Source organism: Brachyhypopomus gauderio, chromosome 12 (assembly GCF_052324685.1).
Source record: "Brachyhypopomus gauderio isolate BG-103 chromosome 12, BGAUD_0.2, whole genome shotgun sequence".
In the NCBI taxonomy this organism is placed as follows: Eukaryota; Metazoa; Chordata; class Actinopteri; order Gymnotiformes; family Hypopomidae; genus Brachyhypopomus; species Brachyhypopomus gauderio.
The window spans coordinates 9,262,955-9,287,372 of record NC_135222.1 but is presented as its reverse complement, the minus strand read 5'-3'; the positions used below and the strand labels follow the sequence as shown (position 1 = coordinate 9,287,372).

At 44.7% G+C, this 24,418-nt stretch overlaps 3 protein-coding genes across 7 annotated transcripts in view; 1 reads left to right on the top strand and 2 right to left on the bottom strand.

The window, feature by feature from the left end:
* The window catches only part of fah (fumarylacetoacetate hydrolase (fumarylacetoacetase)), a 12,852-nt gene extending 4,457 nt beyond the window's left edge, over nucleotides 1-8,395 (bottom strand). For both annotated transcript variants that reach the window (XR_013134254.1, XM_077023009.1), the window contains exons 1-8: nucleotides 8,025-8,395; nucleotides 7,780-7,890; nucleotides 7,577-7,698; nucleotides 7,347-7,396; nucleotides 6,259-6,349; nucleotides 3,852-3,949; nucleotides 3,221-3,273; nucleotides 2,872-2,971 (exon numbers count right to left, since the gene is read on the bottom strand). Coding sequence is in view for 1 of the 2 variants with exons in the window: in XM_077023009.1 (XP_076879124.1) it covers nucleotides 2,872-2,971; nucleotides 3,221-3,273; nucleotides 3,852-3,949; nucleotides 6,259-6,349; nucleotides 7,347-7,396; nucleotides 7,577-7,698; nucleotides 7,780-7,890; nucleotides 8,025-8,192 (793 nt within the window). In the remaining variant the exon portion in view is untranslated. The remainder of the gene's footprint in view (nucleotides 1-2,871; nucleotides 2,972-3,220; nucleotides 3,274-3,851; nucleotides 3,950-6,258; nucleotides 6,350-7,346; nucleotides 7,397-7,576; nucleotides 7,699-7,779; nucleotides 7,891-8,024) is intronic.
* Nucleotides 8,396-8,528: 133 nt separating this feature from the next.
* zfand6 (zinc finger, AN1-type domain 6) lies at nucleotides 8,529-18,006 on the bottom strand. Of its 4 annotated transcripts, none has more exons than XM_077023014.1 (7): nucleotides 17,497-18,006; nucleotides 16,691-16,801; nucleotides 13,901-14,058; nucleotides 13,364-13,448; nucleotides 13,085-13,173; nucleotides 9,593-9,697; nucleotides 8,529-9,338 (listed from the first exon to the last, which is right to left on the bottom strand). In XM_077023014.1, exons 3-7 carry the CDS (start codon nucleotides 14,049-14,051, stop codon nucleotides 9,190-9,192), a joined length of 579 nt encoding a protein of 192 aa, XP_076879129.1. In that variant the 5' UTR covers nucleotides 14,052-14,058; nucleotides 16,691-16,801; nucleotides 17,497-18,006; the 3' UTR covers nucleotides 8,529-9,189. The 4 variants fall into 4 exon arrangements, with proteins under 4 accessions (XP_076879129.1, XP_076879128.1, XP_076879126.1 ...); XM_077023013.1 differs by having other exon boundaries at nucleotides 16,691-16,756; XM_077023011.1 differs by having other exon boundaries at nucleotides 16,691-18,006.
* Nucleotides 18,007-18,088: 82 nt separating this feature from the next.
* On the top strand, nucleotides 18,089-24,122 carry mthfs (5,10-methenyltetrahydrofolate synthetase (5-formyltetrahydrofolate cyclo-ligase)). Its single transcript, XM_077023010.1, has 3 exons — nucleotides 18,089-18,329; nucleotides 19,482-19,746; nucleotides 23,549-24,122. The coding sequence occupies exons 1-3, from the start codon at nucleotides 18,219-18,221 to the stop codon at nucleotides 23,767-23,769; spliced, it is 597 nt and encodes a 198-aa protein (XP_076879125.1). The 5' UTR covers nucleotides 18,089-18,218; the 3' UTR covers nucleotides 23,770-24,122.
* Nucleotides 24,123-24,418: the final 296 nt, after the last annotated feature.

Genomic DNA, 24,418 nt, shown 5'->3' with positions numbered 1-24,418 from the left:
GTGCTAATATTTTTTTTACGCCGTTACCAGAAGCCCGGAGACTCATACGGCTCATTGCGTGAGCAATGTCTTTCCTGATTTGTGAAGTCTAAATCAACTGTGGGGAGAAATGGGTTCATAAATGTGTCATTAATATAAGTCTTGGTCTGTCTCTCTTCCACATACACTCTTTCTCCTGCGTGTACACGCACGCGCGCACACACACGTGAAATATACTTTTTTTGTTTTTTTTTTTTACCTATGTAGACAGCTGCATAATCTGCTAAAAGAAGCAAAAATCTGCTAAGCAGTTCCCATCATCCACTAAACAGCTCATATGTGCTCAGAAAACACCAGGTCCTTTAGTTACAATGTAAATAATGAGACAGAGATGGAGGGGGGGGGGGGAGAGAGGGAGAGAGAGAGAGAGAGAGAGAGAGAGAGAGAGAGAGAGAGAGAGAGAGAGAGAGAGAGAGAGAGAGAGAGAGAGAACAGAACATGGTGCCTAATTCTGTCACATTCTTCCACAAAACTGTGGGCGTTTTGTCTTGGTGTCCTGGAATGTCACATAGAGAAGTGGATTATGTGGTGGAATAAAGGCGCCCGACGAGAATTCCCCAAGAATTCCCTACACATCTGGCGAGGGAAAGTTCCTGTAAATGATCAATACAAACAAACTGTTCTTTTGATTGATTATTTCCTTAATAGTTTTTAGACAGGTCTTTTGACCATATTAAAGACAAACAGCACCACCTATTTCAAATGACATACGGGATAAAGAAATTCCAGTACGTGCACTGCATACAAATACGATGGCTCTTCTGAAGAACACTCGCACAAGCTTCGGAAAGCAGGAACTCAGTGTTCGGCCAACTTCTCTGAACAAAGGCCAAACAAATAGTAGTTCAGCTAAAGCTTTCCGCACCCACCATCAGGCCTTGGCTTGAGAGACTCTCATTTCTAGAGTTCACAACATAATATCGACAGCGTCGTTCTCTGGACGTTATGAGAGGTGGGTGGAGTGGGGGAGGGGTTAGGTGTTCAGTGGACTAATAAAAAATATTGACGGTTACTCTGAAAGGCCATTATGGCACGGCTAGGAGTCAGCACTGAATCAAAGGCACACTGAGGCTGGCTGTCTGCGCCGGCTGAGACGATCGGGAGCTTTGTACGGTCTGCTCCATATTTCAGAGGCCAGAGGAGGGCAGTTCTGGTCATCTAACTTCTGCTAATGGAATATGTCACAGGCGTTGTACTGCAAGCAACAGAATGGATGGGGGCAGAGAACAAGTGTGCTGATCACACCAGACAGAACACAAAAAGGTGGTGTTAACAAATGGCTTCTACCAGTATGTTTTTGTTTGAATGTACTTACTTACTGGGAGCCTTTTGCCAATTGTATTTTTGGTTTAAAAATTTTTGGTTTCATGAATTTACAGACGCTTTACAGTCCACTTCTACATAGCTCCCCCTTGTGGAGGATCCTTAACCTGTTAAATGAGTGTGAGTTAAATGAGTTTTGATTTGATTAAACAAAAGTGGATGCATATAGATGCCCTTGAGCTTCTAAATGAAATGCCTTTAATTTACATGACCAGTATATACGTCCACTCCCAAATACAGAACACAAACCGAATGTGGCTCACATGCTTGTGATGATTATATGTTATTATATGACGATTACATATGAATTTTATATGATGCAGAATCTTCCCTTTTTTACCTTAAAACTATGCAAAATTTTTATGTAAATGTGCCATATTTGTCAGTTGCCTGAGGAGCAGTTGGGATTAGGTGCCTTGCTCAAGGCCTGGGAATCGAACCCACGACCCTCCGGTCACAAGACTAGTTCCCTACCACCAGACCATGACTGCCACATTATATTAGTCACAATTGGTATAAACATTTTAAATGTTTTACTCAATATTCCCTGGGTGTTTAAAAACCTAACAGACCGTGGACACCAGTAGAGAATCACTGAATAATACGTTACATGAACCATGAAGAAAAACTGCTGAACAGAAGAAAAGTGCTGTAGGTGTGGATCCAACAGGAAGCCTCAGAGTGCACCGGGCCAAAAACACACCGCTGTGGAACTTTTCAGTCCCAGAAAAAGATTCTTGACTGTCCAAGCAGTTCTGCCCACCTGCACTTCACCTTCTGCAGCCCACCTGGGCACAGAATCTGCGTTCTGTAGCCCACGTGAACCACCCACAATGTTTCTCAGTCCCTCAAGCCCCAACAGACAGGTCCACGTTTTTGCTCCAACCTAATGTGTTGGAAACAACCTAATGTGTTGTGGAACTGTTAGGTGAGCATCTAGTAATGTCTATGCTTCACATACTGTAAGCAGTTATTGACTAAACATAATCTGAGCTAACATCTGTGCCATGTTGAAAGATCCACGATCTTTATGGTTCACAGAAGAGCAGATATAAAACTCAAAAAGCTTCTGTACTGTACTTTAGTACTTCATTTTACATCAAGTGTATATAACGTGCATAATGCATTCTCAGAGCTCACTGAAAGGAGAAAAAAACCCTGAAACTGAAGAAGCTGTTTGATGGTGGAGGAACATTGCTGGCATGTTCTGTTCCTGATATCTTACATCTACCATTTGACATTCTGTACAGACTCTATTCCTGTTCGTCATCTCCACAGAACCCAGCTGTTGCACCACACACCCCGAAGGAGGTGAACACACACCCAGCACCGAACGCGAGCTGCCCTGAGAGAATTCAATGAAACATTCTGTAGAGTTTTAGAGTTCACCTCTGCTCAAGCTATTCCCTGCTAAGAGCAGTCCAGACGTTTACGTTTCCCCTTCCGTCGCCCCGGGGGTGGCGAGGAAGTGCTTTTGGTGAGCTGCCGAGGGAGAAGATGATGTCTCACCGCTCCAATCGTTCATCAGGACCATGCCGAAAATGTGTTCATGGGCTCGATCCACGGGGATGGGCTCCCCCAGCCTGTTCCCCGGCCCGACGAAGAACGCCTACGGAACACCCCCCACACACAGCAGCTGTGACTTTAATGATGGCAGAAAAACCAGGTGTGTGTCAATATGTTCCATACAGTTCCAAAACGTGTTCGTGCGTAGCATACTCTAAATCTAAATACACATAAATATACATATTTTACAAAGATGTTCTTTTAAGTTGGTTTTGCAAATCTGCTCAAGGTTTGTGATGTAAATGCTTGAATGTGCAGAACAACATCAAAGGTGACAGAATGCTCCCCTCACCATTTCCAGCTCGATATCCAGCTGCTTCGATGCGCCAAACACAGGAGCCCTGGCTGGGAATCAGAGAGGAAGAGGAGGAAGAGGACACGTATAAGCGCAGCAGGGCCTGACAGCTGTTCTGACGTCCATCCCAGTACAGAGCGGCAGTCGGTCCGCCTCCTGCCTGCTCACGCTCAGCTCTGGAACACGCCACTCCATTCAGATCAAGCGCCGTGTGGCCGCCCGTAACAGCTGAGCAACCTCTGGGGTCTTTAGGTAAGCCAAGTTCCCTCTGACTTCTACCATGAGTGCATTGTGGGTATTGAGTGACAGTGCCGTGGTGTAATTAGGGATTAGTGACTTAACTGCAGTCAGTCATGACGTGTCATGGTCCTCTGTGGTAAAGGTCAGAGACACTACAGCAGTTCACAGGAAGTCCAAACTGCTATTTGTCATCTTAGACTTTCCGAACAAGTACCAATTACAACTGTGACATGGCACTACATTCAAAGGCGCTTGCAAATGGGCTCTGGGTCTCTTTGCCCAACAGCTGACTCCAAGGTGCTGATGCATGCTGAGAGAACTATCAGTAGGCAAGCGACCAAGACAAGGAAAACGATCTTAATATTTTAGCATGTGTGTGTGATGTTACCTGGGTCTGGCCTCATTTGACCCTGAGGTCTTCTGATTGGGCTTCCTGAGACCACAACCGATGAAGCTCGACCGTGATATCCCACTGGCAGCCTCAGCCTGGAGACCAGAAACAGCATCAGTCTCCCTGCTAGACCTGCCCACCCCCACCGAGCCACTCAACCAGAGTGCCTCACAAATACGGCCATGGTCCCACACAACATGATAGCGGCAGATACAGACATACCTGACCTCCAACCGCACCCCCGTCCACCCACCCACCCACCCACAAACCTCCAAATGATCAGGTTTAAGGGAGAACAATCTTGAATGGTCTTTCTCAGAGTTATTAATACCAAACTGAAATGCAATTACAACAGTGGAAAAACGTGAAACACAATACACACTTGGCATTACTTTCAACAGCCACATGCAGAATGAGTGCCAGGATGAAACACAAGATCTCGGGCTATATTGTTTTCTTGATGCTTGACCGCTTCACTGCAAAACAATAAGTGCTTTAATTTGAAGTCTCTCTGTCTCTTATCAGATAAGACAATAGGTGTGTATTTGTGTTTTATGAAAGAAATTATGAAGTCATATCAAACCTGAATACAAACCACCTCGAAATCAGCTCACAACTATGTTGCATGGCACTGTGTGCCACTGCAAACGCACCAAAGCAAAACTCAATAATGAAATGCAATCGCTGTCCAATCCCAACCCGCTGCAATCGCTGTCCAATCACAGCCCACTGCAATCGGTGTCCAATCACAGCCCACTGCAATCGCTGTCCAATCACTGCCTGCTGCAATCGCTGTCCAATCACAGCCTGCTGCTGAAGTTTGATTTTGGTATGTTCTCCACATGTCACTGTTTAAAGGCAATCGCATGAGTGCATTGCATTTCAGTGTTAGTTGTAATGACTGCGTATCAATGAAGCATATACGTTTGAAGTGGAAGGGAATATAATTGTGCCTGATTAAATTTCAAGGTGGATTGTATTCAGTTGATTGTCTTCTGAGTCGAATTCGGTGTGGTTTATTTCAGTGCAAAGCAGCATGTGTTGTTATTCGGTAAAGAGGTCGAACGATGTGAAAACAACGTAACAAAGGCTTTGTTTTCCATAAAGTCACGTGTGTATTGGATTTCACATTTTTCTGCTGTTGTGATCACGTTTCAATTTGGCACCATTTCTTCTCCGTATGATCTGGCCCTCATAACCCCAAAAGGTCAATGGCAAGTTTATCCACCAATGACGAGCCTGGGTTGTTCTAGACTTATGATTCAGGTCAGAAGGTGCTGCAGCCATCCATCCACTCATCTCCTGCTCTGCCGCTGTCTCGAGCATCAGGGCAAAGTGTTAGCCATCTCTCCCCTGTCTGCATGTGTTAGGTAAGATAACACCACGCTAACAACCAGGGTCAGGACTGTGGTCTGGTTCAGCTAGTTTACAAGGATTATAACAAGCAGCCACTGGCTGATGATAATAGTAGCAGACACATAGATCAGGTGGGTGGCACGGTGGTGTGGTGGTTAGCGCTGTCGCCTCACAGTAAGGTGGTCTGGGTTTGTATGTGTCTGTTTTTGGCCATGTGTTTTACTGGTGACCTGCCCATGGTGTATCCTGCCTTCGCCCGATGATGCTGGGATTGGTTCAAGTGACCCCGACTAGCGGGATTAAGCGGAAAAGATAATGGATGGATGCATGTACATCAGGTGGCCAATAGGTGGCGCAATTGAGCAGCAATCGGGCAGAGCAACTCTGCCGGCTCCACCTGCAGCTTCCACGAAAGCGGCTGGCATTGGCTCAGCCCTACACCCTCGACAGGTTTAATAGGTCTGGAGCCAAAATGTAAATCACCTTTAGACTGCTGTTTCTCACGCCACCGGCTCCTTCATCCCTGGTGGAGCAAAGCCACTCTGGAGAGCGTTAAGACAGATTTACCTAAGCCCGAGGACACGGCGGGCGGGGCGGAAGCCCGATGCAGACTGCAGCCTGTCCTGCTGTGCCCTCCCCCCACGCTACGCTGTCCCCAGGTTCATAACTCTGAGTGCCAGAAACAAGCCTCCGGCACTCCCGAGTAAACTCAGAGTAAAGACGCACGGCACCGAACTCACAACCGGGCCGAAGCCGCTTTTTCACCGTGGGCGGTAGCTATGCGACTGAGCGTCTTTGACACCAAGCGTCAAGACCGAACCAGGGCATTGATTTTGAGGGGAGGATTTCTTCAAGCTCTCTCTCCCCCTGCGTTCACAAACCCACCCACCCACACACACCCACACACAGACCCGCAAGGACACCTGAAATGTTCAAAGTGAGGTGGAACTGGTGAGTCAGCCACACTGAGACCCACTGATCACACTGAGTAAAAGACATCCTGGTGCTGCAGGTCCAGGTGCATGCTGGGAGCTGTGCGGCTGCCTACCAGTTGGGCATCAGTGCGTTCTCCTTGCCGCGGAACATGATCCCCACATTGGTGGCATGGTCTCGGGAAGAGTAGAAGTCTGTGTAGTCCCCTAAGGCACAAAAACAAAACGATTTAAACTAAGTCTAACCCAATAAACTGTCCCGGTATGGGTATGTGTGGCCGTGAATGATCGTGTGTCTCTGCATGTCTAAGTAACAGCTGTCCGAATGTGTGTGTGTGTGTGTATGGCTAGTGGCAATGGTGCTCTGTCGTGGGTGTTGTCCTTTCTCCTGTCCCTTCACCCGATTCAGTCCCCCATGGGGGTGTGGTTTCCAATTAAGAATACGATGTGTGCAATTGGTTGCCGCTTCACACTGGCATTGACTGGATGTAAAAGTTGTGTGTGTGTGTGTGTGTGTGTGTGTGTTTGCTTTAATAGTAAAGTCACTTTGGGTATCCTAAAAGGCACTAAATAAATGTAAATTCATTCATTCAAAGATAAACATTCATTCTAAAGTAAAAAATAGGAAGATAAATAGGAAGATTCATAGCAAAGATCTAACCTGCTGGCTCAATCATAAAGCAAGGACACACGGTGTCACTGAAGTGAATCACCACTGTGACACAGTCACACCTTATGGAAAATTTCCTGCTTGGTAACAGTCAGTGAATGTGTGTGTGAGTTACAATCTAGTTCCATGAGGTGCTTTGCATCTAAAAAGTGCATTATGTAAGCACTTCACACATACATGCTGCATAGCGGGTTTTGTTTTTGCAAGCAAGGTTGTAGCAACAAAACAACAGAAGGTAGTAAAGTTTAGAGGGGAGAAAACTGAGTTAAGAAGTGCCAAATTGAAGACTACAGCGCCCTCTGCTGGCAAACAATGTGTGTGGGGCACTGATGAGAACAGAAGGAATGACAGCAGATGGAGATCTGGAACTTGTATGACAAGATCTATGCCTGTAGTTACTGCAATGTTGGTAGATTGAAGTATTTCAGTAATTACATTATCTAAGAAGAGCACAGTGTCACAAAATAAGATAAAGAGAGAGCCAAAGAAAAAACAAATATGTCTCTGGGCCCTAAAGCCTTGTTAATCACTCACCTATCTCAGCTGGTAGATGCATCACTGCAAAGCTCTGGTCAACAAAAGCCCTGGAAAAACAAACACACACACACACACACACACACACACGTAATATAGGCCGTATGTTAGGCCTATATTATTTCTATTCTTATAGCCCAGCTATCATGCTGATTCTAAGCAGGCGCATGTTCAAGAAGAGGTACTTAAATACACATGGACTAAGCTCCAATCTGCAACTGTTTTGATACCTGCTCCTCAAATATGCATCGTCACGAAGTGTGGACTCGTTTGCAGCAAGAAACATCTGCAGGTATCTTCGAGCTTCCCTCCACGCATCATGACCCAGGCCCATGAAACCGTTGAGCGTCGGCTGTAGAAAGAAGCGCGGACGTGTTTGTCTCCGGTACAGTCTATGGCGAGTCAACTGGTTGGAACTGTCAGTAAGGCTCACCTGGTCGAAAACATGGCGGTGCGGCGCGAGCGCAGGTCCGTTGAAGAGATGCTTAACAACGCTCAAGTCCAAGATCTGGTCTCCAATAGCAACACCGATCCTGTGACGCGCCTGAAATCGAGTTTTGTTCACAGTTCAAAAAGTAAATCGGTGATTATACAAAAGCAATACACCGTCTTATCAATACTGTCATGACCCGCTCAGAACATTTCCCAACATCCTAGAAATTCAGGATTTCAACTTACGTCGTCGGGAGTCGAAAAAACCCCATAAGGGAGGTTGTGATAGGAGAAGTCTGAGTTTGCGTCAACTTTTATGAAAGACATTTTGAAGTCGCAGCTGAAGTCCGGAACACGTCTGAAAGCAGCCAGCGCCACTAGCAGTAAGCCCTTCCAGATGTTCTCCACGGCCATGTGAAGCTGCCGCCTCCCCGGGCAGCGCGGCGGGCCAATCGCACGCGCCCTCTCGCATCCTCCCTTCTCTTACGTCCGCGTGCAGACGCGCGTGAACCCGCTCGAAAATGACTCAGCACAAATTCGCTAAGAAATTTAGTACAAGTACGCTTAAGACAGAAAAATGTAATTCAGAAACATATGTTGAACTTATGCCGGCGGCTTGCATGTTGTGTGCCCAAATTGGAACGTCTATGCGTGTGCTGATATGGCTTAAAGTAAAAATTTAACTATTTAAATCAGACGGGAAAAAAAAACTGTTATCTGTGACCGCAGTCACATTTTCACACTAGCAAATGATGAATGAGATAGAATGGTTTTTTATTTAAAACGAGTACTAGTAATAACACTAACAGCAATATCAATAATAGTCATGAAAATTAAAATCACAAGTAATGAAGTGCATAGATTACTTAAATACACACGCACACCGGCACACACACGCACTCCTGTGATACTGACTGTAAACCTTTTCGTCATGTATCTAAATAAGGTATAATCGATAAAAAGACCCACACACTTTTTAAAAGTTAATATTAAACTCAATCTGCCATTTCTGTTTACATTCATTATTTAAACATTCAATGAAGAAAAATTACTTCACTGATATAGCATGCAATCTGTTTATAGACTCCAGAAAAGCCCAGCCCTCAAGTAGTCTCACAATATTCAAAGGAAAGTTGCATTAGTAAATAAAGTAAAACAAAGTAAAATAAAAAAAAAAAGTAGAAATCTAAATCTTTGCAAAATTTCACACAATATACTTAGAAATGATGAATTCAAACGAAAATGTAAAATAAATTTGCAAGGATGCAATCTTGTGTGGCATGCATGATTTATAAGTCTATGCTGGTTCTATAGTTCAGAGCTCCAAAGTGAAATTTGTGACATCGGGAGGGGAGTGCTCTGCAAAGTCAGAAGACAAAGGTCGAAGGTCATGCGCCTCCCAAGCTCCAGCTTAGATCTTCTTAATTTTTTCTCCGACAATGACCGGGTTTTCTTTCCTGATTTTCTGAGCAGCGTCAGCCTTGTAGTCAAAGGTGCAGTTATGGACATCAGAGTATCGGTGGACTCCGCAGAACAGGTTCCCACAGCGGCAGTCGAAGCCTAGCGCATGCGGAGGCAGATATTAGCATCGCGCCCACAAATACTAATGCTAGCAATGAAGGATGATAACCATTTGGGTGGAGCTAGCATTATGAAACCAGTCCTGCTTTCCTTTAGTTCACTGCAGCCATTAGTATTTATATTTTGTGTTTCTTTGAGAGGTAGGATATCAGTTATACATACGACGGACCATACTGACATGACGGATCATTGTCCTCCATTATGTGTGTTTGCTGGACATAAACAGACCGTACCAGTGAGGCCCACTTTTTTGTTGCAGGTGAAACATCGGTTTCTCTTCGGTTTGGACTTCTCCAGGTCAGCGGTGGAAGGTTCCACAGAGATGTCCAATTCTGAAGCTGAGGACAATATTGACAAACCATATATATTCAGTATGTATACACACACACACGCACGCACACACACACACGGTCTGAGGGTAGTCACTCTGAACACATTTAACCGTGATGTCAAGTAAAGCAGTCTTGTTTAGGTGCATATCAGTTAATTACTTTCAGATTTATTGATGATTACACCTGTATTTTTTAAATGAAATATTCTTTTATACAGGTCATTCAAAACAATTTCAGTATTGATGTGAAATGCAAAAAAGTTAAGTCTGTTAATCTAAAAGTATATTGTAAATAAATACTGCCCTCTGTCACATCCAACCAAGGGCCTGACATGTACTACGTAAGGGCAGTGAAGAACTTTGAATTGCTTGTAGCACCATTAAACTGATTTAATATATACACATATATATGTGTGTGTGTGTGTGTGTGTATGAGAGAGAGAGAGAGAGGCTTTAAAAGAACTTCTTTGTAGACTACAACCATGAACCTACATGTATGGAAGTACACTGCTCAAAAAAATAAAGGGAACACTTAAACAACACAATATAACTTCAAGGCTGTGTTCGAAGTAGCCTACTGCATACTACTGGCGTACTGATCGAGCACCAAATCAGTATGCCGTATGCAGTATGTGACCAAAATGAAAATTTCCAGTACGCGAAACATACCCGGATGACCTACTACTTCCGCAAAATATTCCAGTACGCAAACAGAGCTATCTTCGTGGTGTACTGCATCCCATCATGCAACGCTACGTTCACGTGACACCGTAGTATGATTTGCTTTTGTCGCATACTGGAAACTGTACTGCATACTACTACGAGGACCAGTATGCAGTATCCAGTATATACTGAGTCCAGTATGCAGTATCCAGTATGTAGAGTCTATTACGAACAGAGCCCAAGTCAACCACACTTCTGTGAAACCAACCTGTTCAGTTAGGAAGCAACACTGATTGTGAATCAATTTCACCTGCTGTTGTGCAAATGGAATAGACAACAGGTAGAAATGAGAGGCAATTAGCAAGACCCCCCATATAAAGGAGTGGTTCTGCAGGTGGGGACCACAGACCACTTCTCAGTACCTATGCTTTCTGGCTGATGTTTTGGTCACTTTTGAATGTTGGTGGTCCTTTCACACTCGTGGTAGCATGAGACGGACTCTACAACTCACAAAAGTGGCTCAGGTAGTGCAGCACAGCCCTCCATGTGCTCACCAGAGGTAGCCTGACTGCCATTAGGTACAGAGATGAGATCCTCAGACCCATTGTGAGACCATATGCTGGTGCGGTTGGCCCTGGGTTCCTCCTAATGCAGGACAATGCTAGACCTCATGTGGCTGGAGTGTGTCAGCAGTTCCTGCAAGATGAAGGCATTGAAGCTATGGACTGGCCCACCCGTTCCCCAGACCTAAATCTAATTGAGCACATCTGGGACATCATGTCTCGCTCCATCCAGGTCTGGGAGATCCCTCAGGAGACCATCCGCCACCTCATCAGGAGCATGCCCAGGCGTTGTAGGGAGGTCATACAGGCACGTGGAGGCCACACACACAATACTGAGCCTCATTTTGACTTTGTTGTCAGCACATTCAACTTTGTACAGAACAAAGTATTCAATGAGAATATTTCATTCATTCAGATCTAGGATGTGTTATTTGAGTGTTCCCTTTATTTTTTTGAGCAGTGTATGTTCCATACAATTTCAATCGGCCAACGAAAAAAGACTCCAAAAATTTGTTGGAGGAGAATCAAAAGTGCTGAAGCTTGTGGTAATTTTCCAAATCCAGAGAAAATTAAACTTGCCTAACTATTATAGGAAGACAAAGCTGTGGCAAAACAAGAAATTTGTTCTATTTAAGCAGATGAGCAGGTTACCTCTGCTGGCAGCCCCCCCCATCACTGACTCCATCTAACTCACGTGTCAAAGTCGGCCCCCTGGATGATATTTAATTACTATTAGAACCGGCCCGCAGGCCACAGCCGCCCGATGGTGTTTTGCACGCACAAACACTACATTCCCCACAATGCAACGGTAGCCAGCAAAGTCACTGCAGCGCACACAAGCGGCGAGGGTCTGCGTGGCGAAAATGACGTAATCGCAGTGGCTCCGCCCGTGCGCGAGGGCGTCGCGCGCTTTCGATTCGCAAGGTCGTGCACCTCTCAAATTTTGTAACTGCGCGCACCAGTTAAACTTAATTAAGTAAATATTTATACATATAGTCGAAATGATTTGAAATAATTCGTTTTTTATTCACATTATTTAATGGTTGTTTATTTTCAAAACGCCCAATCTTAACGTCTTCACGTTCTCTCATGTTTTGTCCTGGAATTACAAGAGGCTTGTATTTGTTAACGTAATACAAGAGAACTGTTCAGTCAGACAGATATTTGTTGTGAAATGAAGTAGTTACAATTTCAAGCATTTTCAAATACTTTAGCCTAAATTCCAGCACTTTTCAAACCTTTATTACTTTATTCATTTAATGTACAGGACATGTTTTCTATGAAGGAAGTTTGTTTTTATCGGTTTGCTTGTTGAAAAATGTTTTCACTTGAAATTACTGACAGATCCATAAGAAAATATTGCTTTATTCATTTAAGCATTAAATAATATACACTGTGTTAGGTCTTGGTTCAATAGGCTATGTGCAATCATTTCAATATGTTTTAATAAACATTGAACCAGTCCGGCCCTCGGCTTGTAGCAAATTTGGTTTCTTGGCCTTCTGTGTATTTGACTTTGACATCCCTGATCTAACTGAAGGACCTCATCACACTTCCTCCTGCCTCTCCTAGTGGCATCATCCTCAGAACCACCCACCCCTGGCTGTTCAGTAATGTTACAGCTGTTCTCAACACTAGGGCTGCAAAAGGCTCCTTCAATACACACAAGCTCACAGTCACGTGTGGAACACACACAGCTTGTTTCAACTTTGATTCTGCTTGCTTCAAAGATTTCAGCGTCCTTTGAAACAACTTCGTCTAAATTACAGCTAATAGAAAGAAAGGACACCGTTCAGTAACAGGAGCTAATTATTGTAACAATTCCATAACAGCATGTAGGCTTACGCTGACGGGCAAGCTCTAAAGTCTAAAAACAGTGTATCCCTGCTGCTTGGCTAACAACCCCAGAGAGAAGAGGGGATATGAGGCGTCCCGCTGGACTGTGGCTGAACTGTCCTGAAATCAAACAGTGACAAACGGAGGATTCGAGAGCAGGCGTGAGTGTGTGGGGGGTCACGGTGAGGCCGTTTCCATGACGTCTCATCGTCACAGTGCCCTAGACAAACCACAAGCACTTAATTCTGAGCTGGAGGAGCAGCCTCAGAATAAACAGATCCACACACACACACACACACACACACACACACACACACACACGTGAATTGCACCTGCTACATCTTCCGTCTTCAGCTGGGTCTGGGACGTTCCCAACGCTGGCTCCGCCTGCGGGACCGCTGCTGCCGTTACGGGACCCGGGCTGCTCGACAGGATAAAGTGTAATAACAACAACATAAAAATTAAATGTGAACAACGACATTTTGGCATTGATGTTTCAAAGGCCTCAGACTACATTTGACAACAGACCCTGCAGCGATTGCAGGACAGACACGGGGACCGAATCTCGCGTCAAATGCAGGACGTGTTCAAACGATGGAGACGGGTCATACCTGTCCTCTTCCCGCACCGGGTCTGGTGACACTGGGGGGGATTGCGTGGATGGAGAGACTTCTACACTGTCCAGGTTGGTCAACACTTTGGGGCAGCAGAGGTGGAACAAAAAAACAAGACGCACACCCAGATCAACACTTTGGCAGACCAGACTGGGTAAGATGCTGTAAAGACAGGACTGTGTTTGAGCGTGGACACAGTTCTCAGAGATATGACTGGGTCTGGACACAGCTCTCAGACCCACACACACACACTTGTTAACTTAACATGGACGTTCCATCAGTATTAATACTCACACTCTCCAAGCAGTAATGACAGCAGCAATTTTCAAACTGAAATCCAAACTGCCAAATGCCATCGGCATCATTAAAAAACTTCCATAAAGTGTATTCTACAAAGTGTCATTTTCTTAGATATGACTTTTTTCCATTAACAATCACTGAAGCCATAGAGTGCGAGTGTGTGTGTGTGTGTGTGTGTGTGTGTGTGTGTGTGTGTGTGTGCCGAGGGTTGTGGTGCGGGGGGCGTGGTCTTACCTGGCTCGCTGACCCTGCTGCTGCTGTTGTGCCTCTGCAGGGAGTCTTTGTAGCAGACAGAGCACATGCCATTGGTGCGTGGGTTGCCATAGAAACCACAGCCAGTGGCACACAGCAGGGGCGCTTGTGTCGGCTTGGCGTCCTGAGCCATGGCCCTCCTGTAGTACAGCCACGACAGGACAAGGGCGACATCACAAACGGGAAACTACAAGTGGCTCTGTGTGTGTGTGTGTGTGTGTGTGTGTGACTGGTGGGGGAGAGACTCGAGCAACACCCTAAACTTGAGCCGCATGCAACCAGGTAAACGTGAACAGAAATATCTTGTGTATCTTATAATGATGGCATCTGTTTGTTACTATATGAATATACTGACAATGACAAGGAAAGAAGATGAGATGGTGTCCTATAAACTGAGCATTGTGTTCATTACATCATTAATGTTCTGAAGTTCTAGAATTCTAGGCCTATTTCATGGAATTCTGAAGAGAATGCCGGGAATTCTGGGAGGTCGCACGCACGCGCACACACACACACACACACACACACACACACACACACACAGGCCCCGGAACAACAGCTGCTCTTCTTTCCTCGTGTCCCAGGTCTATCTGTCCAAATGGGCGTGTGTATCTGCTGCTCACTCATGGCCACGCCACCTCTCTGCTGTCAAAGTGGACATTAAACCCCTGCACACCACGCTCCCTGCAGCCCTGTAGGCCGAGAGGCTGTTGCACGCTTCGGGTGCATCGTTTCATGCTAAAATTCCAGGATGGGCTACAAAAGGAGTTCATTTGCATAAGGAAACGTACTTCCCACCAGCAGCCATTCATTGCACGGAGTGCTTGCATTTTTGGATGCCATTCCATGGCGAGAATTATGATCCAAGAGGGGTAAACCAGAGTTCATTACCCATAAGCACCGCCTACTTGCATGGCTTGTTAGCATGTTAGCGAGGTAAGATAGAAGAACAGAGGGGCATCTGGTGAGCTGCTTAGACAGCCATTTCCTCTTCAAACAGGTGGAGCGGGGGAAGAATGAACGACACGACAGAGGACAACGCAAGTGAACAGTCAGAAATGGCACAGGAGAAGAACCCACTGGGTTTCAAAAGGCAGCGTGGCCAGCCATGGTTGCTGTATGATAGAAACCCAGCTGAAACATCACTACGAGACACCTCACGCACCACCTGTGAATCCTACACTACATGAAAGACTTCTTTTACGATCGGAAAACAGGACAGCTCAGAATCTATGGAGCAGAAATGCAAGGCCCCTCTGTTAGGAGAGAGGAACCACACTGTTCTGCTGCCTAATATAACTTTAAAGAGTAAAGTTTAGGCAGATTCCGAAAGGAAGCCAGAAAATTGCTGCTCCTCAGTCTATTTGCACATCTGTCTCTTAAAATGTGTAGGGAGTCTCGTGCTCTGTGCGAAGTGCTTCCTCTTCAAGGTAACTGGGTGAAGTGGAAGGAAGCAGCGCGCAATTAAAGAAGCCCCGATTTCCTGCTGCTGCCTCGGCTTGAAACAAAAGGTTCCTACAGGAAGATTAAGGCTGGAAGGCATGCCCAAACAACTCCCCTTCTCCAACCTGCCGTGTTGTTAGGCATGATTTTGCCAGTGCACAAACATGTCAGGGCCACTGAGATATTCCAGACAGACTGTGGTCGTGTGGTGCCGTATTAACGCCGTCCATCGGGAACACGGATCGGCACTGCCGATTAGGTTCACACTTCAGCAAAGCAGCTTCATGTTACAGGCAAACTGTGGCCGAGGTCAGATCTGATTAAGACACGGGGTGTGGCACATAAAAGCAAGCCAAAACCACAGCATCATGAGGAAAAATACGACATTTACAAATGCATACACAACCCAAAAGAAGTTGGAATCGTCCTAAGCAGTCATCCAATTATATAAATAAATAAATACATGTGGACTCTCTATGAACTTGCATACTACAATATTATCAGTGCAAAAAGAATGGCTCAGTCAATGTTTAAGTCAAACTGCTGCCTCTAAACCAGCCACACTGCCGACTAATGGCACCGTCATTTGTCAAAACAGACAGATAAAGCACTAAACAGCACAACATAAGCTCTAAACCATGCTGGTACGCACCAAAGGGCAAAAACATACATGCATGCGTGCAGCTACAGGCTAGGATCAGAGCAGAGACACTGTCGTTTGGGAACGCGCTGCTCTGTGATTGGTCCCCTCACTGGGTTCAGGCACACAACTCAGGATGCAGGATGGGAGTGCCATGGCCAGGCAGCTGGGACAGTAGGCCACAGAGTCCCAGCCAGGGAGGCTATGCATGAGGCAGGTGGTTCCATGAAGGACAGGAGCAAAGCTAGCTTCCAGGACTCTAATGCAGCCCATTAATGTGAACCAACCCAAAATCCCATATTCTCATAAACAATGCCTGGTAAGTCAGGCCATTTCCCAATTTTATTTGCTGGTGTTAAAAACAAAGTTCTTCAAACAGTAAGGAGAGACAAGGGTCTGAAAACCTGCTGTTGTTTAGTACTTTGGTATGTGTTAGACAGTACATCACTGTACATTACAACGTACAACAATATTATAATTACTGCTGTCTAGATCAGACTTCATCATTCTCAACACAGATTCTGCTTTCATTGCTTTTACCAGTTCTAGCTCACAATCTAACAAAGCAACAGTTGATGGATACCCATGTAGGCTAGTTGATATTTATTCAAACTAACGTAAAAACAAACACACACTAATGATTTGAATGTTGTAGTTGTTTAGGTTGTTGATTGATCTTAACAGCTTACCTCCAAACAGTGCAGGGGGCTCACTGCTAGTCCTCGTTTTGTCTTCTGCAGCTCTACATTAAATGGCTAGCAAGCAATATCGAAATAGGAAATACCCCATAGCTAACACAGCTAGTAAAATCAAACGCAAGTAAACACCTGCTTAAAACCATGTGTCATCATTTTGAACCCACGCCCAGATATACTTCGCAACTGAAGTACACTAGCTAGCATATCTACGACCATCGTGCTGAAGTTGGATCACTTTAAAGTGTCTGGGAGACTGCCACCATTGTAACTGGGCAACGTTATTCAACACAAGACTACACTGTGATTAGAGAGTGGTTATATACTATGTGATAATCGGCAACGTTCGTCCTTATTTTTAAATATAAAACAAACAAACCTATTTTGGTCAAATTAGCAGTGGTCACTGTAACCACTAGCTAGAGTTCCAGTGAGCAAACACTGAATATGACAACGGAACTAGCAAGTAACCAAGCTAGCTAGCTGGCCAGATTTCCTGTGCTGCCGAATTGAGTAGTAGTTAACTAGCTCGCGAACTAGCTAGGTTATCGGTCTTGTATTTTAAAGTAAGCTAGTTAACCTAGAATCTAAATAGGTTATTTTAACACAGTAAAGTTATCACACTTCATAAATTGGGTCATAATAATCCGCGACAAGACTCTGCTAACTCTTAAAACGCATGTTTTTGCGCTCTGGAACAGGTGTCAGTTAGCTAGCCAAAACTTCGTAGATAGCTAGCTAGCTAGCTTAGGTTAGTTACCCGGCTAGTTTGCTGTGAACTCTAGGGTAGCAAAACTTACCTCCTGACTTTTCAGATGTTATGCGAAAATACGTTATTACTTTCTTTTCACCGTCAAGTAAAATTAACTTTATTGCCGAAAGTAACGTACAACTAGCTACTTGACTAAATACTATTAGCTAGATGATTATTAAGCAGCAAGCGGTAAGAGCGGAGCTCGTCCTTCAGCTACCCCCACCCAGAAGCAGCTCGTTACTTCTGTCGCTCCATCCCCCACTGTCATCTTTTGTGACGTAATAAACGGACGAACAAAGACGTCTTTATGTCTTTGCGTCATTTCAAGGCATATTTCAACGTTAGTTGGACATTTTAGCTAGTGTGTAGTAAAAACAATTTATTATTCCAATACGACTTGCTATTAATGGGCATACAACAGTCTAACTTTCGGACCAATCACATATAGAGACTCATAATTACACGTAAATAAATCTGCAACTAATGGGGCGACGTATATTCCCTATACAAAACCCTACATTCCATGACTGAACCCGAATACTGTACTTGAATGTTGGCGTATCAGAAACTGCGGAACTGATTCGGTTCAGCCACGCCCACCGGAGACGTAGTCGATACAATATTAGCGGATTCGGAACACGTGTGTCCACTATGTCACAAGTGCACGTCAGTTAATGATTAGCTGTTTGGTTCGAACTGGCTAACGATTCGAACTTGTTTGCGTTCTGTTTGGTCTCGCGCAAATGAACAGCGTCGTAGCTCGCAGCAATGGCAACCTTGCGTGCAGCTAAGCAAGCTCTCAGGAAAGAGATAAAGAAGAGAGTGGCCTCTTTGAGTGAAGAAGAGAAACTTCGTCAGTCACAGGTTGTTTCGCAAAAGGTAAAATGTCAGTGGGTTGGTATGGGTCAGGCAGCGGCGTTGGTTTCGTTACAAATTTGCGGGGTGGACACCACTCACACCATCCAAACTAACTGCATATTAGTAGTGTGAGTAGGAATTACCGGGGTACACACGTGTCCCTCCTACCTACCCCCTCCTAAAACTATTGACTATAAGGTTCAAGTGGGGGTAGTGGTGGTGGAGCTTACTTGAGCGCAACTAAGACACTAAATTCACACACTTGAGTAGTTCGTTTTAGTTCTGCTCACGTTTTGAAACCTACAACTAGTAGGTATATAGAGTGACTTAGACAAATAAGTGATCGGTAATATATTGATAAGTGAAATTGAACTGATTGCATTGAGTAAATATTTACAGTCATACCATAGCTTAATGCAGAATGTTCCCAAAATTGTCTTGTCGACATTATATATATATATATATATATATATATATATATATATATATATATATAATCAAATATATTCTTCTGTTAGCTCTGCTCTTCTCTGTAAAATGAAATGCTGATGACTAAAATCACATTTTTCCTTCATGAACATAATGGGCACCTTATTTATTAGGGATTTGGACCCATAGTATTGTTAACCTTGTAAATCCTGTAAAGCGCTTTGTGACATGTGTTGTGAAAAGCGCTATACAAATATATTTGATTTGATTTACATAAGGACTCCTATATGGCATTTTTGCCTTTTGCTCACTGACACAACTGGTCCATCAAATAGCCAATGAAACATCACTACTATTCATAAAATGGAACCACATGTAAGGAGCTACTGGGATTGCCATGATATGGCCAAAACACTTCAGATTACAGACCAGCTGCTGCCCATTGGAATTGTGATGTGCATCATAATTTACATTGTCTCACCATTTATACATATAAAACATGTTTACATTGCACTGACACTTCACCTGTTATAATGTGTTTAATCTTCTTGCCGGCTGCACAATGTCGTCTTTCTGTACCTCGAACTACTGCAATATCAATTTCCCTCTGGATTAATAAAGTGATTTGTCTATCCATTAAACACACTGGTAAATATTTGGTATTGCATGATTAAAGCTTGAGCCGCGTGTTGATTTGACTAAATCAAAAAGTTGATTTGGCCTCTTCCTCCTACGCCCCTGCAGCTGTTCCAGCACCCCAGGTTCAAGAGCAGCGGGCGCGTGGCTGTTTTTCTGAGCATGCCCGACGAGGTGCGGACCGACGCCGTTGTCCGGGCCGTGCTCGGCAGCGGCAAAGCCTGCTTCATCCCCAGGTACTTCACCGGCGGCAACCACATGGACATGCTGCATCTGAAGAGCCTGGAGGATCTGGCCTCCCTGCCCGTCACCAGCTGGAACATCCGGCAGCCCGCGGACAGCGACACGGAGCGGGACGAAGCCCTGGCTACAGGTGTGTGACGCTGTGAGAGATGTAAGCTTGCGTCTGAAATGCCCCGCAACTACCCTTAAAATGTGTGGCATAAGCTAATGGCACTACCTAATAATAATAATAATATAATAATTTCCACTTGTTTTCAAAGTGACCCAAATGTTTTTTTAATTTGAAGCCTTATGGTTTCCTTGATTTATTTGTGCTTACACCACCGTCTACACGAGCAGTAACTAGCTAGTGTTTTTACAGGACGGTTCTATACTGAAAATGAGATGTTTTTCCATGCATTGGCCTAAACCACTAGATGGTGCTCTCTTATCACAATAGATACGAGCCAACTACACTGGTGGAGCGCTGTGAATAGCTCATTACATAACCGTTTTACATCAGTCCTGGACTATTTATATGCATATGTAACACAGTTAACCAAATATGACCTTCCAACCCCATATTTTTTAAATTAATAAACATTCACATGGCTTTCTTTGTTGCATCTTTTGATGCATCACAGCTCTTGGGATGTTTTGTGTGGCTCCACATAGCATCAGGGAGTATTTGGCTGTCCTGTTTCCTTCCTGTGTGCTGGCCGGAGCCTCACTGTGTGGTGACCGCCTACACATCTCACCCGTGTACTTCAAACTCCAGTCATGTCGTGTCCCGTGCAAGTGCCAACAACCTACAGAGCTCAGAGGCAGCAGTGTCCTGAGCCCGGTCTTAATCCACTTCATTCTGATTGTGTGATTTCAGCCCTGGCCCGACCTCTAATGTTTATCTAACCCCATGTGGTCTGCTTGTTCACATAACGGTCTACACAATCCAAAAGTAATAGTAATTAAATAATCATGAGTTATGCTGGATAAAACCTGATGGTATTTTTAAAGATCCTGTCCAAGTTTGAACAGCCACAGCGTTAGGTTATGAATTAGGTGTTTTCATTAAGCGTGTTGGCGTTATCGGCCGTCCCTTAGCAAAGCTAGAACAACACGAAGCTCCGAATTGCCTCCGCTGTGTGAGGGAAGCTGAGTTGTGTCTTGTTTTCACGGAGTGAAAGGGCCAATGCTGCGACCGCCGCTCCTTAGTGCTGGCACAGAATTTAAACTAGTCCGTACAAACGAGGCCCAGAGCAGAAGCCAGCTGGAGCCGCCCCGACGGAGGAGGAGGAGAGCGCGTGCCCGGGAAGAAGAGCACGCTGTGAGAAACGAGGGAGACGAGTTGCTGGGGGGAAGTCGAGGCAGGTTAGAGGAGAGCGGGAGAGAGCGAGGGATGGGGGGGATGGATAGTGGTGGCGAAGGATGGGCAGGGAAAAGAGAAAAGGTGTGGACAGAGGTGAGAGGGGGGTGGGTGGTCTTGGAGACCCATGGGCCAGTTTAACTCTGCCAGGCGCCTGAGGGTGTGTGGGGGAGGGAAGGTGTATCTGTGGTGTTGCACAACTTCGTGATAGTCACCTTGAGCCATGTTTTTTTCTCTCTCCCTCCAAAGGACGTCTTTGCCTTTAACAGTGTGTTTAAAGCAGGTGTAAACACATTTAAAGGGAGAATAGCCACTGGGATGAGTAGGTCACAAAGGCACACAAATGTGCATGGCTCAGTGCATGAGAGGCACGCACACACAGTTTGGTTCTACATTTGTCTGTTGACCAAACTGCATGTGTATGGGTGTGTGTGTGTTTGTGAATAACTGTGCCCTGAATCATTGCAACACTGTGACCAGAGTTGCCATGACACGGATGGGTGACCCGACCCCATTGCCCGCATGTTACGGCTGATGAGGAGGCCACAATAGAACATTTAATCTAGCAATAAAAACCTCCTCCTATTTCACTGTCCACCCTTAAGGTCAGCTGAGGAATGGCGGAAAATTCAGGAAGCTATTATACAATGGCAACAAACAATTGGAGCTCAGCGAACCGTAATTGCCTATTTAGAGGTGAACCCAGGATCAGTCTAGCGCTCAGCATTAAAACTCCATCCCTAACGCGCCCACCGCAAGGCAAAGTTTCAGGAGAAGGTTTCTGCATAAAACACTTTCGATTCCTTGACATTATAAATAACACGGTAAACAACTTAATTTTAGACGCCGTTGTCTAGGGAGCGTCTTGCAAAGTTGTGCTCGTCAATTTGACGTCAAGCTTCAAGCACCAGTTTGTTTTGTCAGTTTTCTTCCTTAGTAAAACTAATGGCGTGGGCCTGGGGTAATTGGTATCTTTTATAGATAGATATATATATTCTTGGTATTGGAAGGATGTCATTTAAAGACAGGGCCTTCCATCAACATGATGGAGTGAAGGCAGTCAAATGCCTCAGAAATGTCAAGGCAAATCAACTTGAATATGAATATTCAGATGGCCTAGTACAGTAAGCTGTGCACACAACCGCATGCTGAATGTGTTGCGGAAATAGAAATCCAGTGGCTTGTGAGAGGGGCCACCGGTGTGTGGTGTGACACATCCCTTTGGTTCCCGGATTAACCAGTGCAGCGCGGTACAGGTCGGGTCGGTCCTCTCACTACACACTGACCGATTGGAGGCCTGCTGTGAGCTTCCCACTCCTGTTTTAAACTATTTTGGCCTTTTCCTGGTCCACCTCCCACCAAAGAGATGGATAAGACATTACATAGACGGACAGAGAGAGAAACTGAGAGAAACGGAGAAAAGATGGGCAGTCTCGTCCTAAAAGGATGGATCGTTTTTTGGATTGGACTAGGCTCAAAGAGCGCTTGCTGAGATATTGAGTAATCTCCAGATATTGTTCTGAGATTGCTGAGCCCTTGAGGAGTGAATAGGTATTTCTGATGAGGTAAAGAGAGACAGGGATGAGATTATTTGAGAAGACCAAGTCCTTGAGATCTTAAGGCTTTATTATTTTGAATTTATATTTAAGGTGTGGACAGATGAAGTCTGGATTTCCTAGGTGAGCACGACCTACGTTTTTTTTTTAATTATTATTATTAAAAGATTCAAATGAGGCGAGACCAAGTCTAACTCTGCATTGTTTCAGTCCCTATACAGTGTATTATACTCTGCCTACAGAACTCAAAATGTTTAATGCCACCCTTCATAAGACATTTTTTTCTCTTTCACTCATTTCACAGGGCTATATTTAAAGAGACTTTCTCTGCTTCCCAAAAAGAGTTTTCTTTTTCATGACATTTTGAAAAATGTGTACCTAATGCTTCTCCTGCTTGGCTTTTATGAATTATGAATGAATGTCAAAAGCAAGTGTGTATTATTACACTGAAAGATGAAATATTAAGAATTCCATGGCGAAATAGCCTGCTGATCATTACCGCACTGATTTTGTGATGTTCCAGTATTTCATCAATTTTTAATAATGTTGCTTTGAAGTTCGGACCTATAATTAACACGCATGCACACTCACACAGGTATGATGGACTGATCTTTCATACAGACTGAAAGATGACTGATACAAGCTGACAAATCTGCAGCAGTGTACATGCCCATTGTCAAGATTTCTTTACACAACATTGCTGAACGTTGACTATCTTTGTGTACATTGCATGATTGGATATTGACTTCATTGGGTTCTGCAGTATCACAGCAGTCCAATGTGTGGACCATCTTGAGGTTATATTTCCTGAGTAATGTGGTGTGAGGTAATCCATTATAAAATTAATTTGATATTAAGTAATTTATTGATTAAACAATTGATCCTCAACACGAGCTGCTACTTGTGTGCTTCTGGGAATGGCAGTGCCATTAAAAATACGCTTTAAACTCTTCTGCTGTTAACCAACCATGTCTAGCACCAACCTCTCAGCTGACCGTGTGCGGAATGCCGTCCCTCTTCTTTCCGACATCCAGGGGGACTGGACCTGATCCTCATGCCTGGGTTGGCCTTTGATAAGGCCGGCAAGCGTTTGGGCAGGGGGCGGGGCTTCTACGACACGTACCTGCGCCGTTGCCTGACGCATCCCCGAGGCAGACCCTACACCATCGCCTTGGCCTTCAAGGAGCAGCTGTGTGAGGAGGTTCCCGTGGACGATGGTGACGTGCTTGTGGACGAGGTGCTCCATGAGGAGTGAGCCGGGCGCTTGTGACGGTCCAGCTTTTGAACATGGGAGAGCCCTCAAGTCTCCTCTTGGGGCTAATCCCATCAGCTAATTACCATGAGCTCAGTTGCAGTTGGAGCAGGACAAATTTGAGACCCTCCAGGGACCCAGCCACAGCCCTCCAGGGACCCAGCCACAGACACTGATGGTCTGGACTGACCGAAAGACAGACAATCCACATCTTGACATGAAGGTCCAACCTGTTGTGCTATTATCTAATTGACTACTAACTATACATGTTAACCATACTAGTAATTTGACTCTATAGATCTTTTTAAAGCAAGAGCTATACCAGATGTTTCCAATAAATTACATTAATAATTTTATGAATTCTTTCATTTTGTTGTTTACTGTTCTGATTGGCTTGAATATAATAGTTATTGCTATCAGAATTAAACGAGGCCAAATCTAGAAACCTTTGTAGTGTTTGTGCCTGTCAACTTGTGAGCTCCTGAAACACTTTGCTTGAACAGCTGATTAATCAAATGTCCTGTTTCTCTGTACTTTTAATTTTTACTACCTGTACGTTCATGTGCAGTATACAATAAGTACGGAAAGTATTCAGACCCCTTTAAGACCCACTCTTTCATTGCAGCCATTTGCTAAAATCAAAGTTCATTTT

What these genes read in the sequence shown, in the direction of transcription:
- mthfs (XM_077023010.1), top strand. Translation starts at nt 18,219, where the DNA reads ATGGCAACCTTGCGTGCAGCTAAGCAAGCTCTCAGGAAAGAGATAAAG. An exon ending in CACAGGTTGTTTCGCAAAAG is followed by an intron (nt 18,330 to 19,481) that starts GTAAAATGTCAG and finishes ACGCCCCTGCAG; the next exon opens with CTGTTCCAGCACCCCAGGTT. An exon ending in GGACGAAGCCCTGGCTACAG is followed by an intron (nt 19,747 to 23,548) that starts GTGTGTGACGCT and finishes TCCGACATCCAG; the next exon opens with GGGGACTGGACCTGATCCTC.
- zfand6 (XM_077023011.1), bottom strand. Translation starts at nt 14,051, where the DNA reads ATGGCTCAGGACGCCAAGCCGACACAAGCGCCCCTGCTGTGTGCCACT. An exon ending in CAGCAGGGTCAGCGAGCCAG is followed by an intron (nt 13,449 to 13,900) that starts GTAAGACCACGC and finishes GCTGCCCCAAAG; the next exon opens with TGTTGACCAACCTGGACAGT. An exon ending in CCGGTGCGGGAAGAGGACAG is followed by an intron (nt 13,174 to 13,363) that starts GTATGACCCGTC and finishes CCTGTCGAGCAG; the next exon opens with CCCGGGTCCCGTAACGGCAG.